We start from the raw sequence: 24,218 nt of genomic DNA, 5'->3' as shown, positions 1-24,218 counted from the left end.
AGTTCACATTTTGATTATCAATTTAAAAGATTAGCTGTCTTTGAGGTGGTTTCTGAATAGAAGTTTGTTTTTAATAACAGGTTGAATACTAGAGGGGGTTTCATGAATGGGAGTTTTTTCAGTATCAAGTATATATGAGTGACAGCTGTATTAGATTGTTAAAACTTCAATTTTTTTCATCTCCCAGGTCTGCCCAGGATGGATAATGGGTGAGTGGCTGTGGATGCAGAATGGGGCAATAAGGTGGAATGGAAGAGGCATGGGGGTATGAGGTGGCATGGCGGTGACATGGAGGTCAATGGCGGGCATGATTTAGCAGAGAGGGACCATGGAAAATGGGTGGGGAGGGAGGAAGAGGGGGTGTGAAGAGTGAGGGCTTGAGGGACCAACAGTTTCTAAAGCCAGAAAAACTGGCTTTCTAATCTGTCTGTCTCAGAACTCACCCACCCATGTGGCCGCCTATGACCTGCTTCTGGGGTTGGCAGGCCCAACTCTTATCAACCCACGCCTCCATGAAAATTGGTTGAAATGGAGCCCTTTAAACTAGGTCTGCCGAATCAGGAAATTTCCCAATTCAAATTACCCTCCTCAGTAGCAAATATGTGGCCCACCATCTCTGATGCCTGGTTATAAACTCATTACTGACAACCTCAAGTGGCCATTGTGAACAATTAATTGCAATGATTGCTCTTTCCCTTCAATTATTAATTGGAATCCAGATAACACCTACGTAATTATAACGCTTTATAAATTCCTGCTGTAGTCTGACCAGCTGTTAATGGTTGACACCTAACTGCAGGGGGGAGGGGGGCCGGGGGGATTATTTATTAAAATTAGGGAAAGCTCATTTTCAATATGATTGATATCTGATCAAAGAAACATATATCAATAACAATTCGATTTTTTGTTGGACTACCAAGACTAAATTTTCTAACTATCAAATCCCCACCCCAGTGCAAAGTCAAATCTTATTTATTTTGTAGACTGTTTTATATTTACAACTATTAAAAAGTAAATTCACAACCATTTCACCATTTCATGCCAGCTATAGCTTTGGAAGCAGTCTTGCACTGTAATAATTGAAGAACTACGAAAAACCATTGACAAAATATATTTTATAAAAATTAGATGCAAAAGCCACAAAGTCTTGGCGTGGGGTTTTCCCCGTGGGCTTCAGGACCCCATTGTTATCCTCAGAAACACACACTGTGTGGACAAACAGTCATTCATTGGTGATTTTCCCCGAATGGGCCAGTTTGTAGCCAGATTGCAGGTTCACCATCCAATTAAGGACAGCTGGCAGGCCTTTGAAGCTGGAGGGTGAATAGAAGGCCTACTAGGTTGGAAGCAGCAGCTAAGTGAGGGGAGAGGGCACCTCAGGATGGAAGCATCTTCTTTCTAACTTCTAAAATAAAAAGTGGCCTCAGCAGCCGGTCCACCTTCGTGGGGGGAGTTTCCTCCATAGGGTGGCCTGCATCTGCAGCTAAAGCCAGACAGGCAGGCCAGACCTCTAAGCCTGCCTCCAGAGAGCCACACTGTTTCCCAATGCCTCTGGGAATCTGGAGCCCAACTGGAAAATTCCAGTCAGCTTCTGACAATAGGCCTTAACAGGCTACTTGCCACCCTGCCTCCCTGCTGCCACTGCCCACTCCCCTCCAGGAAATGGCCCAAGTGCTAGATAGCGCCAGGGAACTGGCACGCTGGCCAGAGGTGTAAATTTCCACCTTGCCCACCTCCGTGCCCATCCCCATCAAGGCTAAAACCCTCCCCTTGGACTCAGAATTCACTCCTTAAACCCTGAAATCTTTATGTGGCTTTCAAGATGTACACATTTTCATACCTGGAAAATTATTGTCGTTAAAATTTCAAATATTAAATGTTATGAAATGGTCTATATGGAGCCAGGAACATCTCTTAATTCACAATCTTTGAAAGTACTAAACAGTCATTTGCAGGTACTGATTGTGTTTTGGTGCATAAGTACTACTGTTAAGTAAAAAGTTAAATAGCCTCTATCACCTTTTAAACTGCTGCAATCTTCAAAAGAATATGTCTAAAAAAATGATTAAAAGTTATGAAATAGTTGTATAGGCTTGTAAGTGAACCTAATGAGTTGATTTCTGTGGCATATTTGTTTTCTTATTCAGCTCATTTTAATCAAAATACTATGAATGTTTCCACAACATTAAATAAGAGAATATTATGATAGTTTTGAAAATTGACTTGAGTAGACCAACAAAAAAATTATACTGTAAACTATAGTGTCTCAAGTACATTCAGATTAAATCCTCATTGATAACCAAATGGACATTTCATTGTCTTAAGTTTCTTGATGTCAGAACTAAGGTAATGTTACCTTCCTCCTGGTTTGTCTATATTTCTTCTCTTCAAACATTGCATGTTAAATCGTTGAAGTAATGGGGAAGCATATTTCACCATTCTGTCATGCCACAGAGCTATTTTATTTATGCCATTAATTTTGACTAAAATCCAGTATTGTTATCTAGGAAAGGCAAAATGTGAAGAAGTTGACCATGTTCTCAGTAAAAGCTGACTTTTTCAGATTGAAGTACATCAGTTTTCTTTTATGCAATTTCATGTTTTCGCTTATTTAAATTGACAAATAGGCATTCAAATAAAAAAGTGAATAAACAAAATGGCGACACTGATGTTTAGCAAAATCACCATAGCAACCAGAATAGGATTGGAGCCCTAAAAGAGAAAAGAAACAAACATGAGACATTGAAATTAGGTGACCCCCAACAATATAACAAATAGGTATGTCTGACATAATTTTTTTTAAAGATAATTTACCCAAACTTTTCACTACTTAAAAATGGTCATCATTTTTAATAGCAGAAACATCTTAGTGATTAGTATGCACCACTGTTAGCCCTTTATGAAGTAAACACTTCCAAATAATTAGAATTAACCTGCATCTGTACATTTGATCTCAACTTTCTGTTAGTAACAGTCACTGTTTAAACAACAGTATTCAAATGAAAACAAATTAGAAAACAGGTGAAATTACACCTAATTTAAATTAAATAGATGCTGCTTTTCTCTATAATCGACCAACTGTCAATGAAATGACATGTTTCAAAGTCTGGTCTTTTGGTCTGATGATCCTGTTTATGGGACATTAATTTATAAAGACTTATATCCTCCTTACCCAGCATATAAAATATCTTGGAAACCTTATTCTGGAGAATGAAAAACCAGAAGTTTGTCCCAATGATTTCAGAGGCACATGTGCAATAACTAATTCTGATCTGCTGCTAATACTGTCAGGTTTCATAAAAATGAATAATATGTCTCTCAAAATCTTACTAAAAGATGGTGGCCCATTTATCATATTGAAATTCCAGAATCTAATATTACAACACCGATTATTATTCAAAATTCTGCATTTGCAATTTGTTGCTCCAGTTTGCAGTTGTTAATAATTTTTAAAGTTATTGAAATTTGGATGGGGCACCATCACTCCTTATGTGATTTCAGACTCATTAGTTCCCGAGGAGTTATTCAGCAACTCCAAGTGGCAACTATGTCGGATCATTTGCACAATTCAAACATAAATTATGCTCTATACAGATGATGTATCTCAAACACATCTTTTGGAAGTAAATCATTATTAAACATTTTAAAACTATTTGGGCGACCCAGGTGCACCATTGCATTATGACACAGAGTAAGATATAGGTTTTTCTTTGTGATTCCTAAAGCAGAAGGCTGAGAACGGGGAAAAATGTAACCATGCCACCTTGGTTTGCCATGTAGTGGCTTGTTCAAGAATGGTACATGTATAAACCTGGGAATAAATCACCTGCCAAACCTTGCAGCTTGGGAATGGTTCATGGAATAAGTAGCATTTAAAGGCAAAAAATGTTTTTTTTTAAAAATCAGAGGGAAAGAATTTTTAAATTATTCTTCAACCTGATTATTTACATGACACCACAAGAGGTAATCAATATCTGAGTAAACCATCAACAATTGTAGCAAATATTTAATATATTTCAAATTTTAGACTGAAGAATGTATTATGTTGCAGTGCTTTAGTGAAATTTTTGTTGAGTGAGGTAAACATCGTATTACAATCTGTGTGTGACTGCAAGTACTTTTGTTAATACTCTTTGGACTGTGTGGGATTTAAGGTATAACTGACAAACTGTGAGTTTCCTTCCTGTTCATCCCTTGCATTCTATACTGAAAATTAATTCCTAGTGAGGATAAGACAATGATATTATTTAATAATGTACCATAGTTATAAAGAGGTTAAAAGCTATTTGCCTTATACAGGCAAGCTGCCACAATCCAAAAATAATTTATTATGTCCTACAGGAACTTAGATTAAGCGGCTAATGCAAAGTATTGAACCTCAGCCTGGATTAATCAGGCCATTTCAGTTAGCCTTTGACTGTACAATGAAAAGGATGTTGTCTCTGTCAAAGGAACTGTATCTGTTTAGATAACTTATACATTTAAAAGCCATAACTTCCAATTTGATGACAAAAAAAATGTATTAACTGTTGTCTATACAAAGTAATCTTATTGAGCTGCAGGTAATTCATTTCAGATATGTCTACTTAAATACAGGGAACCTTTAATGAAGTTATAAGCTGTTGCTAGGTAACTACTGAGAAAGCTAATGAGATGGCAGTATTTAATGGCTCAGCAGATCTTAGGCACTGAAGTATTTGTGCTTCTTAAAATGAGCTAATGAAAGGTTGAAGAAATAGCTAGGGTAATGATGTTTAATGGCTCCTCGTGCTGATTTTCATTGTGATATTAATATGAGTAAAGTGATGCTGACAACCAGACAATTTCTAGAAATTGATTAACATCCAGTAAATAGAAAATTTAAAGCAGAAGGAGGCCATTTGGCCCATTCCTAAAGTATCAGGCTAAGAATATTTCAAACATTTCTTTAAACTATTTTCCCTGTAAAAGTCACATCATATTTCCTATCAGCTTCACTTAGTTTATCTCATTTCTGCGTTATAATAGTAGCTGTATAATGGAAGAGCTGTATTTAAAATCTCCTTATCACATAGATAATAAATATCACACGTAATTTATTGGTTAGATACAAAGAGAATATTTTGATGGCAATAGTGTAAAGTGAGTGACAGCAAATTGAAGCCCAGTTTACATCTCTCCTAATTTTTTTCTGTTGAATCTATAACAGGCCTCACAATCCCTTCAGCCCTAATGAATGTTCTAACTGTCTGCTTATCTGAATCAAAATCCCATGGTCGTACAATATACCCCAACTCTCTAGAAGAAAGCAGATGCACTTCTTTACTGTAACAAAACAGTCTTGCTGCTGAAAACATAAAATATGTGGGATATATGCCAACCCGAAATAATCTTGTTATAGGTGTAAATGACTTAGGTATAGGGTGTAGAATTTCAAGGCTTTCACATGAAATCCAAAATTACTTATATAGTAAATAATGAGCAGGATAGTAACAGAATTCAGGAGGATATAGACAGACTGGTGATATGGGTGGACATATGGCAGATGCAGTTTAATCGGGATAAGTGTGAAGTGATGCACCTTGAGAGAAACAACATGGAGAGGCAGCTTTGACGGGATTACAAGAGCAGAAGGACCTGGGGGCATAAATTCACAGGTCTTTGAAAGTGACAGGGCAAGTTCATAAGGCAGTGCAGAAAGCATATGGGGTACTTGACTTTGTAAATAGGGGCATTAAATACAAAAGCAAAAAAGTCATGGGCCTGAATGTTCAGCTCGGCGGGCCCATGATCGGCCAGGAAACGGACCGCTGACCGTGATCGGCCCCCGACTGCAATTTCATGCTAGCTGGCCAATTAATGATCAGCCAGCGTGAAGCACACACTGAAAAGCTGAGCACTGAGAGAAAGCTCCCTGAAGGCAGAGAGCTGCCTCAGGGAGCTGCAGACTCAAAAACCACGAAATAAAGTTTTGAAAATCAGAAAAAAAATGTCCAAGCGTTACAATCGGGCACCTGAACATATAGATGATAAAAATGCTATCCACGGATTTTTATTTAATAACGGAAACCTCATCCCGCCTTTGGATGAGGTTTGATGAAAAATGCAAAGTCCGCCTAGCCAATTTGCCCATCCGCCAACCGTAAGGTTGGACAGGTCACGAAAAATCAGAGACAATTGTGCCACTAATGGGCTTAGTTCCCTCTTAATTGTCAGCAGCTGACTACCAAACAGAATATCACATTAGCATGGGATGACGTCGGGACGCTCGCCCGATGTCTTCTCGCACTATTTTGTGCCCAATTGGGTTGGGCACGCACCCACCTGTGAGGTGTATTATTCTGCCCATGCTAAACTTTGTGACAAGTTAAGTCTCAACTGGAGTATTGTGTGCAATTCTGAACACCATACTTTAAGAAAAGACATCAATGCCTTGGAGAAGGTGAAGAGGAGGCATAAAATGGATAAGGGAGTTAAATTTTTGGGCGGATTGGAGAAACTGGGATTGTTCTCCTTAGATTGGAAAAGGTTAGGGGGAGACCTGATAAAGGTATTCAAGATTATGAGGGGTTTTCATAGAATAATTGGAGAGAAACAATTTCCTCAGGCAAGTGGGTTTGTAACCAGAGACCATAGATTTAAAATGATTGGCAAAAGAACTAGAAAAGAAATGATGAGAAATTTCTTCACAAAGAAGTTGTTAAGATCTGGAAGGTAGTGCCTGAAATGGTGGTGGAATCAGATTCCATACTCGCTCCCAAAAGGCAATTGGACATGGTAATTGAAGAAGACTAATTCAAAGGGTTAAGTGGAAAAAGATGGGGTGTGAGACAAAATTGAACAACTCTTTCTAAGACCCAGCCTGACAGACGAAGATACCTGCTTCTGTGTTATAAGATTCTCTGATTCTATGAAATATGTAGTTCTTAGGGTTATATCAACACAAAATTAAACCTCCATTGATGGAATTTTGAAGAAGGCAGAATCAGATTTTCTGTAGCAGGTGAAAGTAACTTTCATATTAAAGATATGGGAGGTTTTAATACACCACCTGCTTGTATAGTAAAATTGATACAGTAATGAAATATAACTTTCTTGTGTTGACTTTTACACAACATGTATGATCCAACTTTGATACGACTGGTCTACTCTCTGCTAAACCATTAAATGTGGAATGTGGCCAACTGAGCTGCAGGACCTACAGGACCTGTTGGATATTTGATTACACCTGCTGAATTATTGGATAAATCAATCGATATTTGCTCAGTTAGCCTCTCAAGGTATATGTGGCATAGGCAGGTAAATGCAGTTAAGGTACAGATTGACCATGATCTAACTGAATTGTTAAATAATTTTGAGGGGACTAAATAGCTAATCCAATTTCCCATTAGATAAATTATATATTTAATAGCTACTATTCAGTCTCTTTGTCCTTGACAATTTTCATTTGTGAATTAAAATTTCCACCACACTATAACTGTATATTTGTCAGTATGTGTGACTTTTACAAGCAAATAGTTTTGTCTTTTCCTTTCTGATTTCACAGATTGCTGGTAAATTAATTAAAAAAAAACAAATTTTTTAACTATGCTGTACTAAGTAATTGGATCTCTTTCCATACATTTATTCAATGGACCATTTGCCAGCAATTATATTGTGTATTTTATGTCAGAGATAATTCAGAGGCATAACTTTTAAAAAAAAAAGATCGTGACTGGAATTTTTTTTGCAGATGGTTGGTTTCTTACTTAATTTTAGAATGATTTCATCTGAATTATAGAAAGTAAAATCAATTTCTAACTGACAGCCACATTGGCAATAAAAGATTACAGCCAGGTGGAAAGGGCAATAAAAGAGCTCAAGCTCTGTCAAATTATGCAAATTTCTGGGACTTGTTTCAGGCTTCTTGGGGTCAGGATCAGAATCGGGCAGAAATTAAAAATTGCCCTGTTAGCTGGCGTGCCAGTTACCTGGCTCCATCCTGCCCCCGGGCCTTTTTTAGTGGAGGAAGGATGGAGAGGTAGCAGGGTCACCCACCCACACACGGCATGTAACTGACGTGGCTCAATAAGGGTCAGTTAAGCCCAATGAAAGGAGGCCGACTTGGATTTTCCTGTGGGCTTCCAGATTCTCACAGGCAACAGGACCAGTTTAAATACCTTGGAGGCAGGCTCCTGGCGGCAGACTGGGGGCTGGGGTGGCAGTGGTCCAGGCAGGCTGAGAGGCCCTCCCAGCCTGATTGGGTGCTGCAGGCTCCTCCTACCCCAGTAGAAAAGCTAGCTTGATTGCAAAAGTAATATTTTTAATTTAAACTTTAAAGAGGCTGGAGAGCGGGTGCCTCCATTTTGAAGCACGCTCTCTCTTATTTACCTTCCACTACGGCCTGCTGCTTCCTTCAGGCTGGAAGCCCCCTGATTGACCCTTCAACTTTGAAAGCCCACCCACCATCCTTAATTGGATTGTGAGCCAGCCCTCTGGCCATTAATTGGCCACCCTGGGGAAAGTCCCATTTCCCACAGTTTGGCTTCTGACCCACATTTCAGTCTGTCAGCAGGGTTCGGAAACCGGCAGGAAAAATGCTGCCTCTGGAATGAGCTTAATACTTAAACAGGAAACCTCTCCCTCGCATAGAAAGTGGGGTATTCCTTGGCCACTGTTTGCAGCTGAGATTCACACTAAACTGTCTGCTAACTTGAAAATCGAGCCCAAAAATCTCAGTGGACATAGCAATTTAAATTTGAAGGTTGGTTAGACTCATTCCTATTACATTAAACTAACTTGTAGAATATATTTTTCTCATATAATCAGTCATCTGGGATCACAAATGATTGTGCCCGACTGTTTTGAAGTTTTTCTTTGATAGCTATGAGCTACAAAGAAAATTTACAGCTTGAACTGTAAGTCACCTGTAATTTTATAATTTTGTGCTTATCAAAATATAGGATGGCAGTGCTGGAAATAGAATAGACAATGAGAGTGACACATAATAGGAAGATGATCTTGAGAGTCCATGCTGCAGTAATATACTATGAGATCCTGTTGCTTGTTATTGACATACAGGAGTTTCACTTGTACCCAGGTAGCTTTAGTATGAGTACAGGTTTGTCTTCGGCCTCAAACAAACATTAAATATTACTTCTTTTCCAAAACTTGCAATTGATTTGATCAAAGTTGAAATTAGATGCCCCTATTTAACAAAGGTAAGTTTTGCAAACTACTTACTGAATTGGATTTATATTGAACCATCACTTCCTCTTCACACTGTGGTATAGTTACTGTCTTTGAATTTGGTGACATACTAATATCATGCCTTGATGGTCGAGGCTCCAGCTTTACATTCATTCTCAGGGTCTCCAGCCTTTGTACATTGGGCTCAGAGGGGGGCATAGGTCTGAAGTTCTCTTTATTTTGTGTTGTGGGTTTTAGCCTCTGAACTCCATAGCTAAGAAAGTCTGGGTGGTAATCTTCCATCATGTTTTTGGAGCTGAGATTACTGTAGTGTTTTTCTGAAAATGTATCTTGCACATAGGACTCCATGCGTTGTAGGGGCTTCATTTCCATTTCGTAGTTACTAAGTTTTTCTTCGTCCTGCTCATGCAGTTGGCTACCTGAATCATGATTATGCAACCGATAGGATGTCCATGAAAAAGTTGGTGACTCTGTCTCTTTTCTGTCAGTGGGTCTGTGTTTGTATTTGCATTCATTACCTCTTTCCCTGATCTCCTCAGCTATCGATGGTGTATTTGAGTGGCTGCTTCCTTTGCTTCCTCCTCTTCGATTGCCCAATCGCTGCTTATCATTCCAGTTAGTAGGTCTTGGGTATTCATCCCTTCCACCTTCCAGCAGCACCTGAATGTCTTGCCCTTTGTCATGTTCTAAGTTGACCTGTCTCACAAGCCTTGAATTCTTTTTTCTGTACTTTGGTGGTGAGGTTGATGGTGAGCTGGATGATCGGCTTGGTACAGGGCTGTGTTCTGGAGTAAGATCTGGGGGTGTTGTTCCCTTCCGGTAGAGCTCTGGACTCTCTTCGGGAGGTGGACTTTCTGATGAAATTCTGTCTATCTCGTTCTCAGTTGAGTTCTGGTGCTTTGGCCTTTGATACTCAATTCCTGATGGGAAAACAATTCCAGCATTAAACTTTTAATAAATCTTCAATATGCACATTCCTACCCCTCTTGCTAACATCTACATCATTGAATATTTATTTAAATGCAAATGATGCAAAGTACTTTACTCAACCGATTATGAATAGGAAAACTTTTATCTATTCTTTTCACAGGATCTGGGCATGCTGGCTAGCCAGCGTTTATTGCCCATCCCTAATTGCCCTTAAGAAGATGATGGTGAGCCACCTTCTTGAACTGCTGCAGTCCCTGTGATGAAGATGCTCTCACAGTGCTGTTCAAGAGGGAGTTCCAGAATTTTGACACAGTAACAGTGAAGGAATGGTGATATAGTTCAAAGTCAAGATGGTGTGTGGCTTGGAGAGGAAATTGTGGTGGTGGTATTCCCCTGAATCTGCTGCCCTTGTTCTTCTTAGTGCCAGAGGTCATGGGCTTGGAAGGTGCTGTTGAAGGAGCCTTGGTGAATTGCTGCAGTGCATCTTGTGGATGGTACACACTGCTGCCACTGTCTATTGGTGGTGGAGGCAGTGGATGTTTAAAGTGGTGGATATGGTGCCAATCAAGCTGGCTGCCTTGTCCTGGATGGTGTTGAGTTTCTGATGTTAGAGCTGCACTCATCCAGGTAAGTGGAGAGTATTCCAACACACTCCTGACTTGTGCCTTGTAGACAGTGGACAAGCGTTGGGGTGTCAGGGGGTGAGTTACTCTCTGCAGAATTCCTAGCCTCTGACCTGCTCTTGTAGCCACAGCATTTACATGGCTGGTCCAGTTCAGTTTCTGGCCAATGGTAACTCCCAAGGTGTGATAGTAGGGGATTCAGTGTGGCAATGCCACAGAATGTCAAGGGGGGACAGTTGTATTCTCTTGTTGGAAATGGTCATTGCCTGGTACTTGTGTAGTGTGATTGTTACTTGTCATTTATCGGCCCAATCCTGGATGTTGTCCAGGTCTTGTTGCATATGTTCAGCTTTTCATGTGTAGGCTACCTCCATTTTGGATGCAAGTTTGGCTCATGGGATTAGCCAGTCCATCTACTAACATACTACCTGTTATCAGAGTCCAGTGCTCCCCTCCTGTCCTACTCTTGTCTCTTGTCTCCTGTTTTCTCAGCACGTTTAACTTCAGATACCAGTTCCCATATATGGAGGATGGGAGAAGAGCTAAATATAAAAACTGAGGGGGAAAATGTAGCTATGGATGAAGGTCAAAGAAGAAATGGCTTTAGGACTGTTCTATAGCATTAATTCCAGGGTCCAGGTAGTGGATTCTCCTTGATTTGATAGAATGATCCCATAGCTTTCTTATCAGGATAACAGTACTCCACCTCCCTCCAGCCTTTGAATTAGAATGAATCATCATGATGTCAGCCATATATTTACAGCAGCACGTTTTTTTTAATACTTCCTTTCAAGAAAATTGTGTAAGATACTAAATGGCGATTTCAAATCATTTTTAGATATTGCTAACGCCTTGTTTGTGCTGCATTCCTTTACTTTTGTGGGCATGATCTGCATTTTTACTGTAAATATATATAAGAAAATGCAAACAACACTGGCCAGAATTTTGCACTCCCTTCCCCAAGCAGTTGTTAGGAGGGCGAAGTGGGGGGTGGGGTAAGAGTGTAAAATTGCAGGGACAGGATTCCCTCTGGGTTCCCACCTGCCTGACCTCGCAGCAATTTTTACACTAGCCTGGGCAAGGCCTCAGATAGGAAGCCCCACCCCGCCCCTTGCCCCAGTGGGGCCCTTAAGTGGCCCATTAATGGTCACTTAAGGGCTGTTTCCCACTCAGCCTCAATTTTTAAGTTTGTGGGCAGAAATTCCATGGGGGATATCTGAAATTAAAGAAAGTTAGATCTTAGACGGGAAGGGGGGGTGGGGTGTGCCTCCATCAGAAGTTTCCTTCTGACTGGGGGCGCCTTCCCCTTAAAGACCTTCAGACTTCCCACCCAACCACACACCCTGCCCCCCACCCCCGGCCTATCCCTCACGATCCCCCCAGGCCTTTGCCACCCTTCCCACCCTGGAGCCCCGACACTTACTTGTTCATTAGATAAGTTTCTTACAGTACAACTGCTACTTTATTCAATTGAATTAAGTCTTGTTTAACCTTAGATTCCTACAGATCATTATAGTCCTAAACTTGGAAGAAATAGTACCCTCCTCTGAGAAAATAACCTTGAGACCTGAGCATGGTGGCCAAACTTTATTCTGAGGCCAATTTACCTATGGAAACAGGGATTTTTCTGGGAGGGGCTCCAATTGCATGTCCTGAGCCATAATATTTTTCTTCTTGAGTTCTCTGCCTGAAGGCAGGTCCAACCCACAGTGCCACAACTTCCGCCATGGCTAGGGCAAGGAGGCAGATCTTGAATCCACCCCAGCTAGAATAGGGATCGAACCCTGTGCTGCTGACACCAATCTAATCCAGACCAGCTAACAGTCAACTGAGTCAACCAGCCCCCAAGGAATCCAAGTAGCTATGGATAGTGATGGTAGAGGCTCCAATTTCTTTCCATCACATGGCTGAACAAGACATTCTCCCGCTCTTACTTGCTTGCCATTGGCTTATGTCTGAAGGATTTACAAGTTGATACTCAACCTATTTGACCACATTATGAACACACTTTCCTTGGCCATCAAGTCCTGGAGACTTCAACCTGGAGTTTCTGGCTCACAGGCAGGGATGCTATCACTGTGCCACAAGCAACGCCCCCCCACCCCCCCCCCCCCCCCCCCCCCACCAAGTAATAATATTGCCCATAAAATAATATACCAAAATAACATACCATTTACTGCTGATATTGCAATGAGGTTCCTCACTCCAAAGACTATTGTAACATGATAATGCCTACAATCTTCTTGTGTTATTAATTTTCACACTCATTGTCACCTCAAGCCAAAATTCCACAAACACTTGAACCAGTAATGATCAGTCAATACTGCGATATCATCACAGGTAACTATATCCCACAACACTGATCTTTAAATACCGTATCATCATATCAGCTCCATGTCCTTGCTCATAAGTATATAGCTATTGTGCAATTCTTGTTCCGATTTTGAATCTGAGGCCTGAATTTTTGTAATGACGGTGAGGGTCTCCAGCTTAGCCAAAATGGCACTGGAGTCCCACCCTTGAACCCAGCACCCAACATTTTTACTAGGGGGATACAGGGGCAGTTGTAGTTTGCACATCTGTGGTTCACAGTGGCAGCTGCCCTTGTAAAGGTGCAGCTGCCTTCAAACAGATCCAATTTTCATAACTGGGATGTCCATAACATGACTTGTGGGCATTTAGACCTTTCAGGAAATGGTCTAAACTTATTGGAGTTCTTCAGAGAGGTAGGTTACCCTCTTGGAGAGGTCCAGGGACATCTTTAGGAGAGGCCAGGTGCTGTTTGGGAGAGGTCAGGTGGCCTTTGGGATTGTTAAAATTAGACATGAATGTGTGTCAAAATTGAATAAACTCATTGGAACTGTCAAGCTATCAAGGCATTTAAATCTCCTGATTTTTTTTTAAATGGTGCAGTTTAAAAAACAATGCTTGCTATTTCACTCTGTTAACATAAGCCTGAGGGCTATCATCATATGCTCCATGACTGATTTCAAAGGCTCTTTAAAACAGTGGGGTACCCGTCAGTTCACAGTTTAATTGACTGCTCCAAGTGGTTATAAAGTCTTTGATGTGGGGCTATGAATACAAATGCTTGTTTTTATAATTGATTAAGCACTTGAATGAAATGTTTGTTTTTAATAAGGGATTATGTGGTTGAATGAACATAAATGGAGTAAATGGGTTTATGAATAAGAGTATTTTTTATAAAAATAAAGTCTGCAATAGATACTTAGAACTTTATTTATTTAATTTCAGCATGGTTCCTGAGGTTTGCCCATGGTGGATACTGGGTGAGTTAGCATGGAGGTTGTAAGGGCAAAGGGTGGTGGGTGGGAGGGCATGGATTAATATGAGTTGGTACCAAGTTGGCATAGGGACTATAAAGGGCCATGGGGGAATGGGTAGAGGGGCATAGGAGCTCTAAAGGTCCATGGGGGTGGGTAGAGTGTCATAAGGTCACACGGGTTGGCATGGATGGGGCATTGGGAGTGTGTTGGGGGGCGAGGGCTGCCGGGCTGTTTTTTGTTTTATTGCCCCAGCTGTAAAAAAAATCCCAGATCACTGAGGTGAGCCTTTCACACAGCCCATCTCTGCAACCAGCAGCCCCTGTGGCTGCCTCCAAACTGTTTCGAGGGCCCTCGGAATGAAAATTAGACCAACTGGGGCATTTCGTCCTGAGTCAGGTTTGTGGAGCCCAGGAATCCTCCTGACTGTGCTCCCGACTCAGGAGTGAAAATTCAGGCCTGAATGTTCATTTTCTATCAGTCATTGTCCCCAATCTCATCCCAGTTTTTCTTTTGCAATATCATATCCAACATTGATTGCCCACTTCTCTATCACTCTTCTGAAGAGAGACTCTTCTAAAGAGAGTCATACGGATTCAAAATGTTAACTCTGTTTTTCTCTCCATAAATGCTGTTAGACCTGCTGAGTTTTTCCAGCAATTTCTGTTTTTGTTTCATAAACTTTTAAAAGTCTTGTAAGATGCTTTCTATTTGCAATGTTACTTCATCCAGCCATTTTATTAACAGAAACCTTTTTATTCCAAGCAACCATTTTCTCAGGGTATCATTTTTCACTTTCTTCCCTTGTACATTTTAGTATGCAGTAATTATAGGGGTTGCCTCTCCCCAGAGTGCTCACAATAAGTTTTTTCTTTGGCAGTATTGTTACCAATACTTGGGCAGGCTCCTGCTCCATATATTGCATTTACTGTAGCTATAGCAAATGCACACACTTGTGCCAGCAAGCTGTAAAGGTATTAATTATAGTTGCCTTGAAAACTTGTGTAGACTGTGCCTTCCAAGATTGTGTTTTTGCCATAATGAAAGAAACTCTGTTCAGATTTGTGACTTGACTCATCTGTGAATAATGGCTTAAAGATGTTAACTCTGGTATCTAGAGTCTATTGAACCTGATATTTGATGAAGGTACCTCTATCTGTTCTCGTTAAAAAAACAAAGCCTTCTACCTTAGAGGAGTTATTTAACTTGAAAGATTATTTCCTAATTGGAAAATATACATAAATATGAGATAAAAACAAAAAACTGCGGATGCTGGAAATCCAAAACAAAAACAGAATTACCTGGAAAAACTCAGCAGGTCTGGCAGCATCTCCGCCGATGCTGCCAGACCTGCTGAGTTTTTCCAGGTAATTCTGTTTTTGTTTTACATAAATATGAGCCAAGATATTGTTCTAGCGTTGAGCTTTACACTGACAGGAAAGTTGTAACAATGCTAATTTGCAGCCTGTTTTACTGTAGAATAATATTTTCCTTTGAATGCCATTACAATCAATCCATGCAGAATATCAATGAAACCATCAGGTTGGGTACCTAAAGGAGGACTGCCCCTTATTGCTCAATCTCCCTCCGATAAAAGGGATGTTGCTAGAGAGACTAATTTCAACTGAGAGCTGAAACTTTTTCTTGGACAAAGCATAGATACCTGATGATGACAGACAGGCCTAATGAAGCCAAGGTTTAACAGTGAAGCACAAACAAGGCTGTGCCATTTTTTTCCCCCCACATAATCTATAACATCTACATGGCATTGCATATCAATGTGCTCCTCACTTTTTACTCGTCAGGCTCATTCCTAGCTTGTATTGGGGTGCAATGGCAGCCAGTTTGCTGTCCATATATGTATCAGGCAGGTGACAAGTGCACTATTCAGCATGGCCAATGATTTCATTGTGTCCCACTAATGGAGATGAGCAACATAAGTGCAAATTTACAGAACTATTGATTTTTCCAGAGTCGAGGGAAGTATTAATTGCTCCCATATTACCACTTAAACTGCTGTGCATATTGCAGTGCCCAACATGATCTACCAGAAATTACTTTAATCTCAATACCGACTTCGTACACAACCACTAGCACAGAATCATGCAAGGCCTAAGCCCTCACAGTGCCTTCATTTTAAGGCAAGAAGAATAAAGGTGGAAGTGATGTTCTTGGTATTCATGCGCAAGACAGAAGAAAGGTATAACTGAAACAAAACTGATACTACAATCAGATTACCATTAGTTTCTTGGTTAACAAGGCTGGAGTGAACCCACCCACCATTCCACAAGAGTTTCCAGTTTAACTTTATCTGTTGTTGTACTTCATAATCTCCCAGTGACCACAATGGCAAAGCCATGGCAGAGTAATAGGGCAACAATGACACAAAGAAATTAGTGGTTTAGCAAAAAGCAAAATTATTTAAAAAAAAGATTGTCACAGCGGCACCATTTCTTAAAGGAGCAACCTACACATGTCAAGTTACTATTCCTCTTCACTATCATGCTCCATCTTAACCATTATCTATTGTCATTTTATGTCAGGCTCTAGCTATTTTGCAACCAATGTTCAAATCAAGTGCAATGAATGTGTTTTATCAAGTAAATAGTATTTGAATGTTGGGGGTTTGAGTTGGTGCTTCTATTTTGCAATGCAGGACTTGTTCTCAGTGATTTCTTTGTGGAAGGAGTAAGTGTTTTGCTGGTTGCAGGATTTAACTGCTAGGTTGCTGGTTGATCTGGACATTCTTAGACTGTGCATTTGGAATGCCTTGCATGCAAGTCAGCCATGTCCAGGGGTATTGTGGCTGTCTACCATTGACTGCTTTCAATCAGCTTTTGCCATGTCTGATATGCCAGGGAAAGCATCAGCCCCATAAATTGTCCCACACAACTATTCAACGGCATTCTCATGATGAGCCTGCAGTATATTTTCCACAAGAGCTAAAAAGACAAAATGACGAGAAAAAGTCATTCAACGCTTGCAAGTCGTCCCACTCAAGACCTCCAGAAACTAGTTTTACCACCAATTCCACATCTTGCTACTCCATGCAATTTGTCAATTTTCTGCCAGGATTTTGAGCTTTTAAATGGATAAACTATTTAATCAAACTATAAAATCTAATTATGCATCACTTCAGTCTATAACCACTGATGGCTAATTATTAATGATGCATAAACAGAAGCTCGTTAAACCATTTTATTTATGATGTTTGCATCCTTACCTGTGTTGGTCACTGCACAGATGACATGCAATAAAATGTGGGTTTGGACAGCACGCTCTATGACCAGAATCTTCTGACCCCATTGGCGCTCGGCATCATGACAGGCCAAGGGGGGGAACAATATGGCGAGAAGGCCAAAAATCGGTTTCACACTGGCTTGAAAGCACAGCTGGATCATCCAATGGTGTCCGCCATGTCAGAACGCCAATCCCACTGGAGGCCGGTGTGAACCTGCTTTGCATCCCGCTATTGGGATGCAAAATAAGGCTCAACCGGAATTGTTCCCCCCCCATGCTACATTTATCGTTATGCTGGTGGGAAAACACGTCGGCACAGAACACGTCTGGACAAGTGTGACGTGCAGAAGTCAGGACTTGCCATTAGGGCCTTGCTCAGATCATGGACATCCGAGGGGGAGAAGATGCTGGAACCCTACAGATACTAAACCCTGGAGGAACACGTGTATCGCATGCTGGGTGAATTCTTATGAACATGGCTCCACTGTGAAGCAGCTCACGGAAGGTGGGAGCTCTCCGTTGATGTCTCGGATCTGCTTCGGAACATCACGGTCTTGGCCATGGGCTGCTATGGATGATCGGCAAAAGGGGGGGCTAATGAAGAGGAAGGTCCAGCTGTGAGTGGGAGAGAAAGGTGTACCGGGGGTGGGGTGGGAGAGGAAGGTGTACTAGGGGGGTGGAGGTTGGGGGGGGGGGGGGGGGGGGGGGGAGGTGAGATTGGGGGCGAGAAGGTGTCAGGGGGGTGAGATTGTGGGGGATGAAGATTTTGGGGACTAAGGTTGGGAGCGGGAAGGAGGGAATACAGGAGTAGGAGGGTGTAACAGAGGAAATGAGGCAAGTGGGGAAGTAGATGTAAGGAGGAGGAGGGTGTAAGGGAAGGAGCTTTAAGAGTGAACCAGGACAAGTTTCAGAGTGAATTGAGAGCTGGTGATGCTCATTGAAGCCCGTACTTGAGAGCTGGGTTTGTGCTCAGTAATGTCGGGGCGGGGAGGGTGGTGGGGGGTGGTTTGCTTCTGGACAGGGAAATGATCCAGAAGGGAAGACTGTAAACTGGTATTTGTACTGAACCATAGTGTAATAATAAAACAGCTGTGATTCACAGAATATCTTCTGCTGCCTGATTCGGTAAACCGATATCCACTTACTAAACAGGAAGGATTCTGGGAGGAGGAAGGAGTTCAGAGGGGGGAAGGAATCCAGGAGGAGGAAGAAAGTGTCTGGGGGAAGGAGGGCGTAAGGGGTGGTGGGAGGGTGTCCATGTGAACATGCCAGGTAGGGGGTCTGTGGTGTGAATGACTGCCTCCTGGGGAGCGAACTGAGAGTGGGTATGGTAGGAGGGAATGGTGAGTATGAGAGAGGGCAGAGGGAGCCAGAAGGGCTGGGAGGGTGAGGGTGCGACAGTAGCATTAGAAGGGATGGCGAGGGTGGTTAGTGGGGACTCGGAGGCAGACATGGACCCTGGAGATGGGAAGGAGGAGGTTGTGGAATTAAATGTGGATGGGGGTAAAATTTTCAGGAAGGTAATGAACATGCATGTTCACCTGGATATCTTGGAAAGAAAAGGGTTTGGGTTGGCAGGTGACGGTGGGGAGGTGGAAGATGATGTCGGGGGGGTCAACAGTGATGGGGAGCTGATCAGAAACGTAATGATTACCATTGCGGTCGAAATCGATAGCGAACAAAACCTCATGTTGGACAGTCACAGATGCTGCATGGGAGTGCGATCAGTGGGTGGGTGGAGATGCAGATCACTCAGATGTACAACTGAAAGACAGAACCCCAGCAGGCAGCACTGAAAATGCTTGGAACAGTGAGACGAGTGTGATAGATGAAGGTTCCACATGCGTGGCAGAGAGTTTGCATAAGGAATCGAAAGGCCCTGCTACACACATATCCCCCTCCAGAATCACTCGTCCGGCTGCATGCAACTGAACTGCTGGTTGGGGGCTGGGGATGCAGTGGGAGAACTCGTGAAACTGAAAGACACCATTACATGTTATTCAGTGAAAGTGAATATGTTTTCAGATTACAAAGTGACAAAATGTGTTCACCTGTGCAACCACTTGTGATCAGAATTTCTAAACCTTTCTAGGCTTACCACTTCTAGGTGCTGCCCTGATATCCGCAGCAGGGGTGGAGACAGCCTGTGTAATGATTGGACCTGTTATCTCAGATAACTTCGGCATGCGACCTCTGGAGAGCTATGGCCTTGAGGGCCCTGGCTTGTTTTGGTGCTCCTGTGAGCTAGCTGCTCCCTCTGCAGTGACATCGGACAAGGCTGAGGGGGCCACAGGTAAAGGGGACTCGGAGGGAGCAGACAGCCTCTGAGTTTCCTGAGTGGATGACCCAGGGGTGTCCAGCTGCCGCTCCTCCTCCCTTTGAGAGCCCAAGGGCCCCGGCCTGACTCTGAGGGGAAGAAGCATCTGGTGGGATGTTGAGGTGCCCTGTTTCCCTCTCGCGTTGCCACTGCAGAAACTCACCCATAGCTACCACGATGGAGCGCATGTCTCTGCGCATTCTGCTGCACCAGGGTCTCCATGGTGTCTACCATCCTCCCCATGCAGACTCCCACACGCACATTTACTTCATCAGACAGCAGGCGGACGCACTTCTCTGACTTGCATGCCATTCTGTTGAGGGCTTCCAACAGCTCTGCGTGATGTTCCCCTGACTTCTGCTGACTCTCCTCAATGAGTTGGAAGGCCAAATCTTGAGGCTCGTCATCTAACTCAGACCTTACAGATGCCTCTTCCCCAACAGTCCTCCTCCAAGTGCCAGGGAGCTTGGCTGAACCTGCCTCTTCCTGCTGCATACACGTTTGTGTGGTGACCACAAGATTGTGAACCCAAGCCTGCTCTACATCTAGGTCCCACTGAGGTGTGTGTCTCTGCACTGGTGGAGGGTGTGGGTAAGCACTGTGACAGGTCTTCCAGCCTGCTTATTTCCAGCTCTTCAAAGGAAAGGGTGTCCTCTTAGCTGGAGGTGAGGATGTGGATGGAGCTGAGGGACTGGCTGGCTGAGGGCACTTGGGAGAGTTCCCTGTGAACCAAAGTAGAAATAATTAGTACAAAAACAAAAATACCTGAAAAAACTCAGCAGGTCTGACAGCATCTGTGGAGAGGAACACAGTTGACATTTTGAGACCTTATGATCCTTCATCAGAACTAAGCAAATAGAGAAATTAGGTGAAATATAAGCTGGTAGAGGGGGGTGGGACAGGTAGAGCTGGATAGAGGGCCAGTGATAGGTGAAGGCAAAGAAGAGATTGCCAAAGATGTCATAGTCAAAAGGACAAAGGGGTGTTGACGGTGGTGATATTATCTAAGGAATGTGCTAATGGGGTCATTAAGGGTAGCAAGCAGGACAAGCTGGTGGCAGATGGCCCTATTGGGGGTGGGGTGGGGGGAAGGGATTGAAATGAGCTAAAAGGTGGAAAAACAATAGATCGAAATAAATTTAAAAATAGGTGGGAAAAGAAAAATATATTTGTAAAAAAATTATAAATCATTGGAAAAAGGGGGTTGGGATGGAGGAGAGAGTTCATGACCTGAAATTGTTGAACTCAATATTAAGTCCGGAAGGCTGTAAAGTGCCTATTTGGAAGATGAGATGCTGTTCCTTCAGTTTGGGTTGAGCTTCACTGGAACATTGCAGCAGGCCAAGGACGGACATGTGGGCATGAGAGCAGGGTGGTGTGTTGAAATGGCAAGCGACAGGGAGGTCTGGGTCATGCTTGCAGACAGACCAAAGGTGTTCTGCAAAGCAGTCACCCAGTCTGCGTTTGGTCTCTCCAATGTAGAGGAGACTGCATTGGGAGCAGTGAATGCAGTAGACTAAATTGAGGGAAGTGCAAGTGAAGTGCTGCTTCATTTGAAAGGAGTGTTTGGGCCCTTGGACAGTGAGGAGGGGTGAAGTAAAGGGGCAGGCGTTGCACCTTCTGTGGTTGCATGGGACGGTGCCATGGGAGGGGGTTGAGGAGTAGTGGGTGATGGTGGAGTGGACCAGGGTGTCCCGGAGGGAATGATCCCTGCGGAAAGCTGCCGGGGGGGGGGGGGGGGGGGGGGGGGGGTGAAGGGAAGATGTGTTTGGTGGTGGCATCATGCTGGAGTTGGCGGAAATGGTGGAGGATGATCCTTTGAATGCGGAGGCTGGTGGGGTGATAAATGAGGACAAGGGGGACCCTATCATAGTTCTGGGAGGGAGAGGAAGCTGTGAGGATGGATGCACGAGAGATGGGCTGGACACGGTTGAGGGCCCTGTCAACCACCGTCGGTGGAAAACCTCAGTTAAGGAAGAAGGAAGACATGTCAGAGGAACTGTTTTGGAAATTGGCATCATCAGAACAGATGTGATGGTGGCAAAGGAATTGAGAGATTGGGATGGAGTCTTAACAGGAAGCGGGATGTGAGGAGCTGTAGTCAAGGTAGCTGTGGGAGTTGGTAGGCTTGTAATGAATATTGGTGGACAGTCTATCACCAGAAATTGAGACTGAGAGGTCAAGGAAGGGAAGGGAAGTGTCAGTGATGGACCACGTGAAAATGATAGAGGGGTGGAAATTGGAAGCAAAATTAATAAATTTTTCCAGATCCAGACGAGAGCAGCACCAAAGCAGTCATCGAGGTACCGGAGAAAGAGTTGTGGGAGGTGGCCTGAGTAGGACTGGAACAAGGAATGTTCCACATACCCCATAAAGAGACAGGCATAATTAGTGCATAGTAGCAGAGTCAAGGAGAGAGAGCACTCACAGTTGTATTGAGAGAGGGATGATGTGGTGAAGGATCCTCACGTGGGTGTTGCCGTAGGCACGGTTCACATCCTCACCAATCAGCACAATGACACACTCCTCAAAGTGAGTAAGAGGCCTAATGTGGGCCACTCTGCTCCTGGTCTGAGAGCTCTCCCTGCTGTTGTGAGCCAGCTTCTCCTGCATCAAAACAGATGGAGAAAGCGTGAGCAGGACACATGGCACTATGTGGAATGTTTGTGTAGTGAGTGGAGCCATGGACGGGATGAGGACGCAAGCTCCAGAGGATATGAGCCTAATGGAGATGTGAGGGTGTCCGAGAGATTTAGTGGTGCTGTCCCTTGAGGTGTGAGATCCCTGTGGATGTGTGATGGGTTTGTGAGTGTGTGAGTTGAGTGATGAAGTGATTGACTTACCCTGGTGGAATAGAAGAGAGCATTCAACTTCTTCCGGAACTGGATGGCTGACTCCCTTTATGCTCTGGTAGCGCTGACTGCCGCTGCCAACGCCTCCACAGTGGGATTGGTGACTCTGATGGAACCTCCTGCAGCCAGAGTGGGTGTAGAGGACATCACAGTGGCCTTCCACTGAATCCAGCAGGCGCCCCAGAGAGGCATCACTAAATTTGGGGGCTGCTGTCTTCTTTGCTTTCAGGGCCATCTGTCGCCTGGAGCAGTCCTGGTCTGTAGACATGAAATAGGATGTGCTTTGGTTTCTTGGCTAACTCATTCACGGGATGTGGACTTAGCTGGCTGGGCCAGCATTTACTACCCATCCCTTGTTGCTCTTGGGTGGTGAGCTACCTTCTTCAATTGCTGCAGTCCATGTGCTGTAGATTCACCCGCAGTGCTGTTAGGAAGGGAGTTCCAGGATTTTGACCCAGCAACAGTGAAGGGAGAGTGATATATTTCCAAGTCAGGATGAGTGACTTGGAGGGGAACTTCCAGGTGGTGGTGTTCCCATCTATCTGCTGCCCTTGTCCTTCTAGATGGTAGTAGGTTTGGAAGGTGCTGTCTCAGGAGCCTTGGTGAACTGCAGTGCATCTTGTAGATGGTGCATACTGCAGCTACTGTGCGTCAATGGTGGAGGGAGTGAATGTTTGTGGATGTGGTGCCAATCAAGTGGGCTTTAAATATGGCGCCCAGAGCAAGGAAGTGCTGAGGTCACAGTGACCTGGCATGATTCCCACGAATGCATTAATAATGAGACGGGAGGCGCCGGGAATGAGACAATACAGCTCGAAAACCTGCCATTGTGGCCAGCGGGTAAAGCATCCTTTTTCCCACCCCACTGCACTTTGTGCAAATCTGGGACGATTCCTCCCTACGTTTTTAAAAGCAGTCAGAACTAAGTGTTTGTATATATTTTTTAACTTAGCCCCTTTCTCAGACCTGCCACAAAAAATGAAAACCCCTAGAATTCAATTTGCACTACGAAAATTGTAAGTAAGAATTATTGTCTCGCTCCCAGTGAGTTACACAAAAGATATTGTAATTGCACTCAAATGCTCAAAATGGGAAATTTACTTGAAAATAAATTCTGTTGAGCTTTGGCAATCAATCCCTAAACTGACATTTTATAACCAACACACAAATCAGAATGGCTACCGGCTAAAACTTGCTGACTGGGATTTCTTGATTGGCAGTTTGTAAGCAACTATCAATTGTTTCAATATACTCAGCAATTTAATCCACATGCTGACACCAAACAGGAGAGGGCCAGAACCTGCATATGACAATAAATAAAAAATTAAACCCTCTGGGACTGTAGAACAGAAAAAAATCAGAACCAATCTGATGAAGTATTTTCTTTTAAAAAAAAGGTTTATTCAGGTGAAAATTTTGTGCTACTTTTATCTTTAGCTGAAATTAGAAGAATACAACTAATGACTTCAGTCTATCACATGGAACAAAACACAGCAGACACCAATGTACCAGCCTTATTTTGTTTGGAAATCCCAGGAAGTTTGGGAAAATTAGCACATAAAAGATGTTATGCAAAATTTGCTCTTATTCTTATTGAAGCTCAGCAAATCGTTTCTGTTGTGATGTTGGCTCTGAATTACATTTTGGGACGGCCCTGTATGAATATGTCTGGGATTTCTCTCACCACACAGGTTTACCAGGAACATTGCCAATTTATTCTCAAACCTCAACTAAAACAGTGCTGAGGAAAATGGACACACACATTACTAGGCCACAGCATCATTTCAAAATCTTATTGTTCTTC

At 43.0% G+C, this 24,218-nt stretch overlaps 1 protein-coding gene across 1 annotated transcript in view; it reads right to left on the bottom strand.

Annotated features, from left to right (window-relative positions):
• Positions 1-2,430: 2,430 nt before the first annotated feature.
• jph3b (junctophilin 3b) overlaps positions 2,431-24,218 on the bottom strand; it is a 175,165-nt gene continuing 153,377 nt past the window's right edge. The window contains exons 4-5 of the mRNA XM_041192104.1: positions 9,202-10,088; positions 2,431-2,712 (exon numbers count right to left, since the gene is read on the bottom strand). Of these exons, the coding sequence (XP_041048038.1) occupies positions 2,632-2,712; positions 9,202-10,088 (968 nt within the window). The 3' untranslated portion in view covers positions 2,431-2,631. The remainder of the gene's footprint in view (positions 2,713-9,201; positions 10,089-24,218) is intronic.

Source organism: Carcharodon carcharias, chromosome 7, assembly GCF_017639515.1.
Source record: "Carcharodon carcharias isolate sCarCar2 chromosome 7, sCarCar2.pri, whole genome shotgun sequence".
NCBI lineage: Eukaryota > Metazoa > Chordata > Chondrichthyes > Lamniformes > Lamnidae > Carcharodon > Carcharodon carcharias.
Note: the sequence above shows the minus strand (reverse complement) of the source record. Positions and strands in the feature narration are given on the sequence as shown.